General features: G+C 37.2%; 1 protein-coding gene across 5 annotated transcripts in view; it reads left to right on the plus strand.

Annotated features, from left to right (window-relative positions):
• Positions 1 to 12909, plus strand: part of ank1a (ankyrin 1, erythrocytic a) — a 96068-nt gene that overhangs the window by 26199 nt on the left and 56960 nt on the right. For all 5 annotated transcript variants that reach the window (XM_058374371.1, XM_058374372.1, XM_058374374.1 and 2 more), the window contains exon 2: positions 8905 to 8997. In XM_058374371.1, coding sequence (XP_058230354.1) covers positions 8905 to 8997 — 93 coding nt within the window. The remainder of the gene's footprint in view (positions 1 to 8904; positions 8998 to 12909) is intronic.

Below are 12909 nucleotides of genomic sequence, written 5' to 3' on the forward strand. Positions count from 1 at the left end.
GTTTTGTTTGCATTGTCACGTGTTTGCGAGTGGAACTATGGTATGTTGTGGTAACAGAAAATAAAACATATGAGATTTTAAAATGTTGCAAGAACTTTTTTTATTAATAGTAGCTTTTTGTGATTCAAAGGAGAAAAAAAAACAGACATAATGAATTTAGTTCTGGAAAATAATTTTTAACTTTAATTAACCTTTTACACCATCCAACTTTGCCCACAACTTCAAATGTGACAAAATATATTAACTTTTTGTCCTTGTTGGCTTCTTTACTGTGTCCAGAATTTTAATAGTACACCTGAAAATATGAAAACAGCACACAGAAGAGGAAAAGTGGCAGCATCATGCTGCAGTTTAAACAGTATAATAGTCTAGGCCTAATTGGTATAATGTTTTTACTTGGAGGATTAATTAGCTTTCATAGATGACAGGTTGTGTTTTCAGAGTCAGTAAAACAACATGTGGAAACACAAAATAAGGTTTAGTGCAAAGCTGTTCTGCTGGCAAAATACACATTTATATGAGTTGTAATGAGTTCATTTTTGGCTGGTCAGCTGCCTATTAAAACAAAGTCTGTGCCATTCATGCCATTACCAACCTCCTGCTCTCTGCTACAACCAAAAGCAATAAAACTTCAAAGTAGATCACCAAAGTAGATCTTGCTCATGACATGATCTCTTTCACTTTGTGAAATGTCTTATTGGGAAGAAAATGATAGTACAGCATTGATTATGAATTTTATTGTTCCTCTAACAATGACTATGTAAAAACAAAAGTCCCAATGAAGCTACCTTTAAACCAGTGCAATGAAGTTACACTGTTTTGCTCCCTAGTTGGTTTAGTTGGATACCTTATGATGCAACTTGGACAAATCATCAGTGATGTAATCTGAAGTCATAGAGCATTTTTGGTCTTTCAGCATCAGACACCCTCACCCAGGTGACCCAGCCTGGAGAAGTCAGATTCTGGCTTGTCTCCAAGTAGCTTATGTGTTTCACAAATTATCCCTCTTGTCCTTCAGCATTGGAAATATTTCTAATGCAATCAGGCCTCCCCAGTGACTCATGATGTAGCAAGCCCCACTAGCATTGTTAATGCATGCTCACTGCAACTGGCTCTGTATAGATTCCCCGTAACACTTAACTTCACACAGGCATGTGTGTCTAACACCACCAGAGCCCTACAGGACTTCATGGGTGACTAAAGCCCCACTGGCGTAGTTGGTGCATGCTCAGTGCTACTGTTTCATTATGGAGTCCTCACTATACACCAAATGCCACTCATTCATGTCTGCCTACAACAAACAGCCATGTAAGCCTCCCCACTGACTAAGGCTGTAACAAGCCCCACTAACAACATTAATGCCTGCTCAGTGCCACTAATTCCATATGGATTTCTCACACCACAGAAACATGTTTACATTAGCGCATAACGGCATCACACATCTCAACACTATCTAAGTTACAATGGAGTTATCGTTGCCAGCTCACTTAACAGGGTCTGTGTCTGAGTAGCTTATGTATTCCAAAGATCACCCTGCTTAATCCACAGCCATTTTGATGTCTTCTTTTGCAGCCTCTCTTGTGTTTTAAATAGCTTTCCTAATGTGCAGCACTCAGATGCCAAGGGGCTTGGGCCCTGTACAAAGACAGGCCAGCAAAGCCTCTGCAGACAATTTTGATAGGCTCACATGGAGCACTCCATTCTTGGCTCCTACACTCACCTATCAAGCCCTCATACTTTGCTCTTCTCCTTTTGTAGACCTCTTCTATTCAATCTTCCCAGAAACTGTGAGGTCCAGAAGGATCATTTGCTTTGTGATTTCTGACAAAAACGTCTGGCCTGAGTGTTTATACTGTCATGGTGTCTGTAAATTTTAGCTGTCTCCATAGGTTGACGTTCAGTTGTCTGTCCCCTCCCCCTGGTTTGCTGCATCTGTGAAGATAGCATGCTATTACCCATAGCACCTGTTCATGGTGCCAACAATAGCAAGCCTCTCCCAGGACCTTTGGGCAACAGCTTAGTATATGCTCCAGGGTTCTTCTTTTCTGGCACAATGAGCATGCTCGGGTGTCTGCCAAAACCCGACTGAAGAGTTTGGATGGGCTAGGGAGGAGCACTGCTCTTGCCTGGGTACTCATGAACTCCTCTAACTGCTGAAAAGAAGCTGGAGCTTGTTTCTGTTTCAAAACAAGGCAATGCTACTTAGGCTTCATGGTAAACCCATGCATCTATGCAAGAAGTAACTGATGGCTTTATCTTAAAGACCATTACAGTGGTAAGTGAGATCTCATAGACCTGTAGAGACCAGTATGGCCCAGAGAAATAATGGGAAGATGCCATGTTTAATAATCCATGCCTTGACAGCCCTGATTTGCCCATAGCTGTCAGCCACCTCTGTAACTTACTGTTGGTTGTCCAGAGGGCTGCAGTGTCCTTTAGAATGCAGTCAAAGACCTTGCCTAGAAACTTGACTTGGCTTCTCAGTGACTAACAGGTTCTACATGCCTCCTATGGCAAAACTCCTCCAACATCCTGGACATCCTTTAGGGTGACTACATACTGTACTTGTAGTCATTAATCTGTTAGCTTGGGTCGTTGCCTCAGGTATTGTCTCTATATGCTGTCCACTGTCTCTCCAGCTGATGCCAAACTATTTGTGGTAGTTTTCCAGTCTGTTCCTGGATGTCACTGGCCTTGCCAAGTTTTTTTTATCTTACACCTTATGCAACTTGGACACCGATGTAACATGTTTATTGCCTATTTTTCTAAATTTAATATTTTAAAGTGCCAGTTATACATTTTCATCATAAGTTTGCTCTTGCCAGTGGAAAATGATTGAAACTTTGATTGAAAAATTGGGAGTATTTTACTACAAAGGGCAAAACAGCACTACTCATGTAGTAATTATTTGGCTGGAATATGACTTAGTTGTTCACAGAAACAAATCTAGAGGCTCTAAGGGCCTGCTAAAAATACAGTAGAAATAAAGTTATAGACAGTATGATGGTACAGCTGCTAGTAATACTACCTAAGCTCTGGTATATATGCGTAGGAGTTATATAGGTTTCCTTGTGTCAATGTCCTCCACCCTAATAAAAATATGTAGCTATGTAGATTGGCAACTCCAAATTGCCAATAGGTGTGAATGTATGCATGCATGGTGCTTTATGGATTGGGGTCCCTCTGAGGGTGTATATTCCCTCCTTGCCCCTAGCATTCCCAGGATCTGGATGCATAATGACGCTGAACAGGAAAGAGCTGTTATTGAAAGTGATTGAACAAAAATAAACACACACATAAAAATCAATTATTGTGCCCAATACAAGAGCTTTAAAAGACTTTTATGTGAATACCACACCATTCTTATGGATAACTGCATACCTGGAATTTTATTGAAATCTTGAAAAATAAAAATAAGATTTTGCATGCAAGATAATGAGCTGTTGCAAAATGTGTATGGTTTTGAAGCATGTACTATAAGAAATGAACTGTCCTGAATTGTTTCCTGATATGTAACCAAGAAAAAAAACAGTAAAAAACTGCACAGTAGTGAAAAATAGTTAAGCAGCCGCCCTCAATTATAAAGCTATTTACAGTTAAGTTTTTCTCAAACACATCTGAAATGTTGTGAAAAAGAGCCCTTGTTGCAGCAGAGAAATATGCAAGAGTAAAATATTATTGCTGTTGTCCTCTGCAGACACAGGTGCTGCTGACTGCTTGCTCCGTAAAGGTCTCTTGGGATAATTATAGAAAGTTGAGTCCTTGTTATAGTCCATACAAAACTTTTTGGTTTTTTTTAACCTCATCTTTTAACTCAAAGACAACTGCATCAGCATTAACAGACTTCTCCAATTTTTAACTTTCTTTGAAGTTGGGCATCATCTGATTGTGTAATATATTGTAAAATAATGAGTAACTATACTGTAACTAGCTTTTGCAGCAAAATTTACTTTATAGAGTAATTTACCACAAAACTGTTTACTACAAGTTTGTGTGTGTGTGTGAATATGACTGTGAAGGGAAAAAAAAACACAGAAAATGAGATACAAAGAGCAACTCTGCCTTTTTCAGTTCTAAATGATTGCAATTACTGTGCAATTGAAGATGTTGGATCAGATCTAGATGTTGGATCAGATCTAGAAGATTAATAACAAACATGCAAACAAACAAATAAAAAGCACGTATTGGTTAAAGTGTCCCCAGTTTAATGGGAGTTGCATCAAGACCCTCATACACATGCACTTTATGGTGTGTAGCGCTAGCTTGTTCAAACATCACAGCACAATGTTATTTTTGATATAAAGCTCTGGTTTCTGGTTTTCATTCAGTCATTCATTCCTCTTCAGTAAGTGCTTTATTCTGGCCAGGGTCATGGTGGAGCCTTAGCATATGCCAGGAACGCTGGGTATAAGGCAGGATCACACCCTGGATGAGCCACTGGGTCATCACATTGCACACACAAAACTAGAGGCAATTTTGAGTTACTAGTCCACTCACTGCCATGTTTTGGACAATGGGAGGAACCAGGAGGAACACATGGACACAGAGAGAACCTGCAAAACTACACACAGGCAATAACCCCAGCTTAACCAAGCTTAACCAGTGTAACCTGGCTGTCCTTGTTTTTTGTTGTTGTTTTTTTCTTTTTCAAATTTTCAAAAGAAAAAAAAGACTGCTTTACAGAGGCTAGCAATCAATTGGACAGACTGGGTATTAGGACATTATCACTATCTCATAGGGAGAGAGAACATGAGAACATGATGCAAACTCTAGGGACACATCAACATCCAGAATGGGATCCAATTTGGGGTGCACCTGCTGGAACGGTGCTAGAGGTATCCACCTGAAATGGGAGCTCTATGAGGCGATAATTTTCTCCAACTGTAGCTTTTATCTTTACCCAGTTGATCCTCACAAAGAAGATTCTGTGCAGATTGCTCTGCAGCTTGCTTAATGGTGAATGCATAGGCCAACTTCATAGCAACAAAGTTTACAGCAAATGGTTTAGAGGAGTCTCATGTTTTGCAATAAGACGTACGTTAATTTAGCTTTTAGGTGTTCAGGATCTTTGTGCTGCTGAAACAGTGCTTAAATTCCCAAAGAAGACTGTAGCACCTGGCATAACCTTTGGCCAAAGAGTTGACCAGAACTATACATCTTAAAACTTAGCAGAACACTTCATGCACAGTGGATATTATTTAAGCTACACTGAGTTAATAAGAATGTTCTCTAGGTGAAGAATCATAGAAAGACTAAAAAAAAAGATTAGAAGATGGAAGGTGCATTAGCTAGGCTTTAAGGCAATAAATACTGCTGGAAGATGAGGTGCTACTACACACAGGCTCTCATCTCTGATCCTAATCAAATTATATTTATTATATAAATGCTCTTGACGTCTGCCTTGGTGAAAATCTTCGCTTTAGTGCATGATTCCAATGCTTGAGGAACAACTGGAAGAGGTATAGTGAAGGTTAGCTACTCAGTACTTATATCTGCACTACACCAGAACAAAGACAAAGCAAGTGGATATATATAAAAGACATTTTGCTGGAGTGCTTTGTTTAAATGTTATGAAATAGCCTGAGACCATGTGGAACTTGTGTGTGTCTTACTGCAGCAGCTGTGTGAGGAATTAGCGCTAACCCTGGGGGAATCCTAAAACCTGTTTCTTATTTCCCTTGGTGATAAATCTGCATGTACGTAATGTCCCTTTGTTTTCCATCACCACAGGAAAAACCAAAGAGCATTCAACACAAAAAAAACAAATCATTGTTGACCAACACTGATTAGGTAATGTGTGTAAAATACCATTAAGCATAATGTGGTCCATAATAATAAGGTCTAATTCTGGAACAGATTAAAATTGGCCAAAAAGAGCCTTACTGCTTTCTCACACAATGGGGATGATCATGGAGAGGGGAGAACAAAAAACGAATAATCATAGGTTAACAAAATGCACAGTTGAGTCTTGAAGTTGTAAAGTTTTAGAATAGTCTATTAGATGTCACATCCATATCAAACTGCTTGGAAACAGTTTGCACAAAAAACATCCCTCCTGAGAGATTCATACATTATGCAGCTCCTGATATTTACCTAGTGTCACTGGAATTGTATATAGTGCCAACTAATCCTTTAGGTTGTGCACGTATGGCAATAACTGGAGACTGCTTACAAGGTTCTGGAGATTATCACTGATTTTTTTGGCAGCATTGTGAAGCTGGTGATCCAGGAGCTCTTATGAAATGACTTTAAGGACATAGATGAAACATTCAACACCACTGAAACATACATCCAAATTACCAGAGAAATGGTTGAAATGGTTGAAATCTGTGTTTTGCAATGAGCATTTCTGTCTCTGGAAACCTGTAGTCTGAATTGATGAGGGTAGTCCTCATGCACATATGCATGTAGAATTTTCTGTATGGAGAAGTGTCCCAATATCATACTAATTAAGTGAGTAGTGATAAGATGCCAACTTTGATTTCTGTCTTGATAAAATCTCAAGGCAATGATCAACATGGACCATTTTCACCCAGCCTTGTCTAGTAAGGTCTTGTGGATGAGTGTCATAATTAAGCTTCCTTAAAATACATAACAGAGTTATGCAGAGAAAGTTAAACACAGAAAAAAAAGGATGTATCCTGAAAACAATGTATTTTACAACAGTCCACTTACTTGATTTTGATAAGCAGTGTTGATATGTGTGTTTATATCTGGTACAGTTCACTGTTTGTATCACTTCACCTGTCTGTTTGCTGCATAAAACTCCAATTCTAGCAAAATGTTTTTTCCACTGAAACAGCTACTACCCAAGCTGTCAGTCAGTCTGTGTGCAACGCTCTATATACAGTCACTGTGGTTTTATTGGGAACTCTATTCTTTTTACAGGGTAAAAATAAACATATTTGATCGTGTTGTGTCTGAAAAGTTAGTTACGTTTTATTCATTTCTTAGGTGAATAAAAGCAATAATACACTTAGAACTCACAATAATACACTTGCAATCACATGTTGTTTTAGTAACATGCATTCTTACATTTGGAACAATGTTAATATCATATTACAAATGGTAGTGGGAACATTAATAAACTCATTGAATTCAGTCAGATATTAACTGTGCAGTTTTCTGGAATCTACCATTTAGATCATTATGTGTAATCTGTTCATTGTGATAGCCGATGCACGATTTATTTACAGATGTGGTAGGAATCCTGCCTACGTACATCCCTGCATGTTCATTCAGGTGTTTCTTCACACAGGCAGTTTTAAACTGCATTACTTTTAAAAGCACAGTCACAAAGCTCTCAGGGGACACTGGAGAACAGGTACAAGGGCAGGATACAGTTTTGAATGTAAATACTTTTGCCGAGGTTCTCAGTATTAGAAAGGCAATGCTAAACACTCCTTGACAAGATTGATGATCTAGTTATTAAAAGTAATTAAATGAAATGCAACTGTTTTTAAGTCACAGTTTTTCTGCCTATTCAGGCTCTTGTGTAGTGCAGCCACTCTCGTGTATCAAGCTCTATTGTAGGGCAAGGATTATTTTTTGAATTGCTGTTTTCCAAAAATTGGCCTCTCTTTTCTTTACTGGATCGACACCTGCGTGGTCTCCCCCACCGCTTTCACACACAAAGCTTTTGCCAGGCTATTCTATAATCCAGTTACATTCAAAATCTGACACGCTTTACAAATCAGCCCAAATACTGCAGCCTGTGTCTCAGTGTACCATTTCTCAGACACACACACACACATTCGCTTTCTTTCTTATACTGTTGTTATTATTGTGCATGTGCACTTTAAACACCACATATGTCCTTATTTTAATACAGACAGTTGGGCCTTTCACCCATCAGTGCAGTGTTGGGTGTTTGTGTTTCTCTGGATTATCATTATAAGTGTCCGTCTTAGCCTTTAATATAAGTTCATGACAATATTTCTGAGGAGGTGTATATTTATTTAATAATTGACTAATTGTAATTTCATTTGTGTTTTGTGTGTGTGTGTGTGTGTGTGCAAGGTTTATAGAGCGCTTTTTAAAGAATTTATTTCTATAAGCATAAGTTTTCTCTGATGTTCATGATGTCTTATTTGAATTGATGCTTTCTTTTGGGAAATGAAACATAACTGAATGTCAGGCTTTAATAGTTAATGTTAATTATTTAATTAATATCTATTTGGCCAATTTGTATGGGGATCATTTTTTCTTAATATTGTATGAGGTAGTAATCAAGTGTCTGTCTGGCACAGCTCACTGAGTCTGACATAACCTTCTGGATCTGGTATCAATATCTCGAACAGTGGCTCTCATCCCTTCGCTGGCGTGTGCTGAGGGATGACCGAACCTTGTTGCTGTGAATGATCTAAAAACTAACATTTTATCTCAATTGCAGCAAGAAGGAGAAAGCCAGTGAGATTCTGCTTGTCTGTTTTCTCTCTTACAGACATTTTCATTTCCTTGTTGTTATGACCACCTCTGTCTCTGTCCTTTCTCTTTACATTTTCTCTTCTTTCCTGATTAAAGTATAAAAAGATGATGGTTCCATGATCACTTTCTCTTGCAATGCATACAAATGCATAACATTTCAGTGAATGTTACCACTACGAATGTTTCAGGTTTGGGGTGCATTACATTACCATCACTTATTAAAAACTCTTGCAAATTTTTCATGAGACATTTGAATTATGACATATTTAACAAGCCAGCTTTTCACACAGTCCATATGGCTAAAATAACTAGAAATTAGAAAAGAAAAAATAATAATAATCTACAAGATGGAAGTGAAGGAAAGCTGGTAAGCTATATATCATGATTGAGGCCCTGTCCCTTCTCTCCCTCTCTATTGTCCCTGTAACCTGTTAAGATTTAATGGCCCTCCTGTTTTTATGTCGTGTGTCCTTTTAGGCCCACGCTGTTCACCGCTGGCTAATCGATCAGGACAATAGTGTGAACTCTGAGCCGCCGGATGGCCAGGGAGTGTGGCACTATGATGAAACAGTAAATATCTGCAACACGTATATCTTTTTTTCCTTCTTCCTAATTTTTTTTAATTTTGTACATATATCTATGCCCATTACGTATCTGCCTCTAGATACGCCTTGTCATTGTTAGTGTTTTTGTTTGTGTGTGTGTGTGTGATTTTTAAAATGTCATCTGCCCTTTGGTTGCTTCTTGTGCAGTTGATGTGTGTAGCTGTAGTTTTCTTTGGAAGTTCTGTGTTGCTAGTGTGCTATTGGGCTGGCTGATTTACTAACTTTAGATGTGGTTGTGGTTTTAAGCCAGACACTTTTTTCTCTGTTTTTACTTGGTCATATTTGTGGAACAAATTCAGTTATCTGATTTTGTTGCGATTTCATTTTGATGTGACTGTGTGTCATTTTTGTCATGTTTTTTGAAAAAAAAAATGTATATATAAATATGCACATCATCACACAGCAAAAGAAAGAGTCCACGGGCAAAATATTATCTTTATCTTTAGTAATGCTCCCTGCTTATTCGAAGGTACGAAATAATCTGATTAATATAGCTGATCATCATTAGAATAAGTTACTACATGATTTATCTATTTTTCCTGTGGGTTCTTCATCTTCCCAATGTGCCGTTTTCACACTGTGCTAACACACTTTATTGTAGTGCTCAATCATGTGGTTATACACACCAATGCATGCACCGATGTGTATTGTTGTTCATACACTATCCATATTCCTTCATGCTGTGTTTGTGGCTAGTAAGAGCTGAATCTGAGTGGTGAGTGAGGTTCAGTTTCACGTGCTGTTCTTTATTAGTGGTTCACTCATTATCTTTTCATTCCACATTTTGTGTGTGTGTGTGTGTGTGTGTGTGTGTGGTGTTGTGTCTGGTTCACATGTTTTTATTGTTGATATTTAGTCTTCACTTAAATTGTAAGAAAAAAGAAAAGAAAAGAAAATGTAGTGCTTTGTCAGTCACCAGCTGTGGTAAGTGTGGAAATTTCCTGGAAGTGTTTGTCAGGTGTCACTTCAACACTGAGTTATTTGAAAAGAAAATATCTCAACATATGAACACACAAGTTTACCATTTCTTTTGAAAAGATCTTTCTCAAAAACAAAAATTGAATTAAGGCAATGGCCTCTGTCACAATGCACTCAGCTGGCTCCCTCTCCATGTGTTTCTCATTATAAGCACTACGTGGAAAGGGTCAGGGATAGGTGTTCACTCACTCTCCTATCCAGTCATTTAAGTGCATTGGGCTATGGCAAGAAATCATCTCCTTCACTGTAAACTGTGTTTGTGTGTGTATCAAAGGGACTGATGTTTGTTCACTCGCAATGTTTACAGTGACTTCATACGGACATCTAAAAATATAGATATTACTGAGAGACTATGTAAGGTCTACACATATACACTGTTTTGTGATATTCTAATAGCAATGAGAAACCAAAGTTAAGCACCTAAAGATGATATATATCTAATTATAATTATATAATGTATAATAATATGCTGTAGTTATTGCAACAAATATTATAAGAGCTAATGTTAAGATCCATGTAAATTTTTCAATTAAACAAAGGTGCATTCAATTTGATTTCTTTTTCTTTCTTTTTCTTTTTTTCTTTCTTTTGTTTCACTGAGGAACTGCAGGAGCCAAATTGTTGGGGAGGATGAGTTCTCACATTTTGATATCACACTTCTCTTCAATAATTAGAGGCAAGAAGCCTCCCTAAGATGGCACAAGGACCTCATTCAATACTTTTTAGAACTCACAGATAAATAAGCAGGAATTAAATAGTATTATACAAACACCCAAGTCACCACTAAAGCAAATAATAATGAAGTACACTTACAACACTTGGCAGATGCCAGAGATTATCCAGAGCAGTTAACATACATCTAATTTGTTATCACTCAAGCAATGCTTTGGTTCTTTTATACATCTCCTATAGTCTTATATGTAAAAGGTTTACAAAATAATCTCAGTGAAATAACTAGAATACAGTTTAAAATACTGTTCTAGACATTATTTAATGCATTTATAAACACATTTATATTTATTGGTCAGTGAGGTCAAAACTAGCCTGCTCAATTAGTTGTTCGATATTTTTTTAAAAAAAAGCAGCATTTGATTAATAAGTGGTTAGTAAGTAGTTCTCCAGGAAATACATCAGACTCTACTGTAATTATTGCTTAGTTCTTAATGAACCACCAAACCATAGGTACATATTTTTATCAGTATTGAACAGTATTTCAAAGTGTTACCAAAAGAAACATCTAAGTTCAAGATATTTCATTGTGATACTTTTGTATCAGTCTTGCAAAGTAGCTTTAGAGAAATCCTGTAGCTCTAAATCTCTAATGAGCAAGTGAGAGGCAAGGAGCTCCGAGACGACATGAGGAAGAAACCATTAGAGGAGGCAGACTTACAAGGGAACCAGTGACACAGATAGTGTGATTCTAAATTATTACAGTACACAGTAGGAAAAAAAAAGACAAACAGCACAATCGTATTAACATGATGAGGATATAGAATTGGGTTTGATGAACTAAGGGAGGTCTTTCTGATTACAGCAGCAGTAGATGAGAGTCTACACTATCCATATCCATAATATTATCCACAGGAAAGAATGTAAAGTTCCAGATAAAGGAGCAGAAGTAGAGCACCTGGATGAATCAGGCAGGTCTGGAGGACACGAAGAACCGCAACAGGAAAAGTGTTTCAAAATCTGCTGTGGTAAATGTACAGTCTGACACTTTTGAAAGATTGAAAACAATAATCATACCAAGGTCTTTTAACACTGTTGCATATAAGACAAGTCAGAAATATGTGATTTATAAATCGTATCCCTAACTGGCTGTGGCCCTAAAAAGAGTTATTTCTGTTTTATCAAAATTAAGTAGAAAAAAGTTATTCAGCATCCAGTGTGTATTTTCTTATACAAAGCTGGTATGTGTAAAAAAAATACAGCTGTGTTTCAGAAACAAAGCCACATATAGAAACCTTCAAAGTACTGGGTAATAATTGTGATTTACAAGAGGGTAAGTATCAAGACATTATAACATAATAACACCCACTGATATGATAGGTATGCAGGTAAGTGTGAGGTATATATGATAGAAATATAGCTACTCTAAATTTCATTCATAATGCCACAAGCAGAAAAGCAATTATCTGGCCTATAAAACTCTACATTGCAGGAATATTGCTCATTTTATTACCTCCTGCTCATTCCTTTTCTCGTTGAATAGAGCTATAAGAGGTTTTTGTAATTCCATACAAATAGATTTAGGTCTACAGGATCACTAAATAGATGTATTTTTGCTTTAATTTCAGTTATTATTTATGTTTATAAAGACAGTGATCATTCTTGATGGAGCAGATGCTTAGAAAACCTTTATAAAGTCCCTTTATGAAGATTGATGTTTTGTCAGAAAGTCTTCTCTTGATAATACAGAGTAGCCAATAAAAACATGATTAAGTATAAAAAGCAACTTTTAAAAAGGTATAATTCATATGAAAAGTATATACATTCAGCGTTAGCACTTTATAATACATACCAATACATAGCAAATGTGTTATACTGGAACAATCTTTAACACAATATTATTATTTTTTAATTAAAATATGTTAGATTTAAGACTGTTGTCGTTGAACTTGAGGTTCAATACTATTACTGGCTATGCACCGATCAGCCATAACATTATGACCATTGACAGGTGAAGTGAATAACACTATCTCCTCATCATGGCACCTGTTAGTGGGTGGGATATATTAGGCAGCAAGTGAACATTTTGTCCTCAAAGTTGATGAAGGAGCAAAAATGGGCAAGCGTAAGGATTTGAGCGAGTTTGACAAGGGCCAAATTGTGATGGCTAGACCACTGGATCAGAGCATCTCCAAAACTGCAGCTCTTGTGGTCATAATGTTACGCCTGG

Source organism: Hemibagrus wyckioides, linkage group LG22, assembly GCF_019097595.1.
Source record: "Hemibagrus wyckioides isolate EC202008001 linkage group LG22, SWU_Hwy_1.0, whole genome shotgun sequence".
NCBI lineage: Eukaryota > Metazoa > Chordata > Actinopteri > Siluriformes > Bagridae > Hemibagrus > Hemibagrus wyckioides.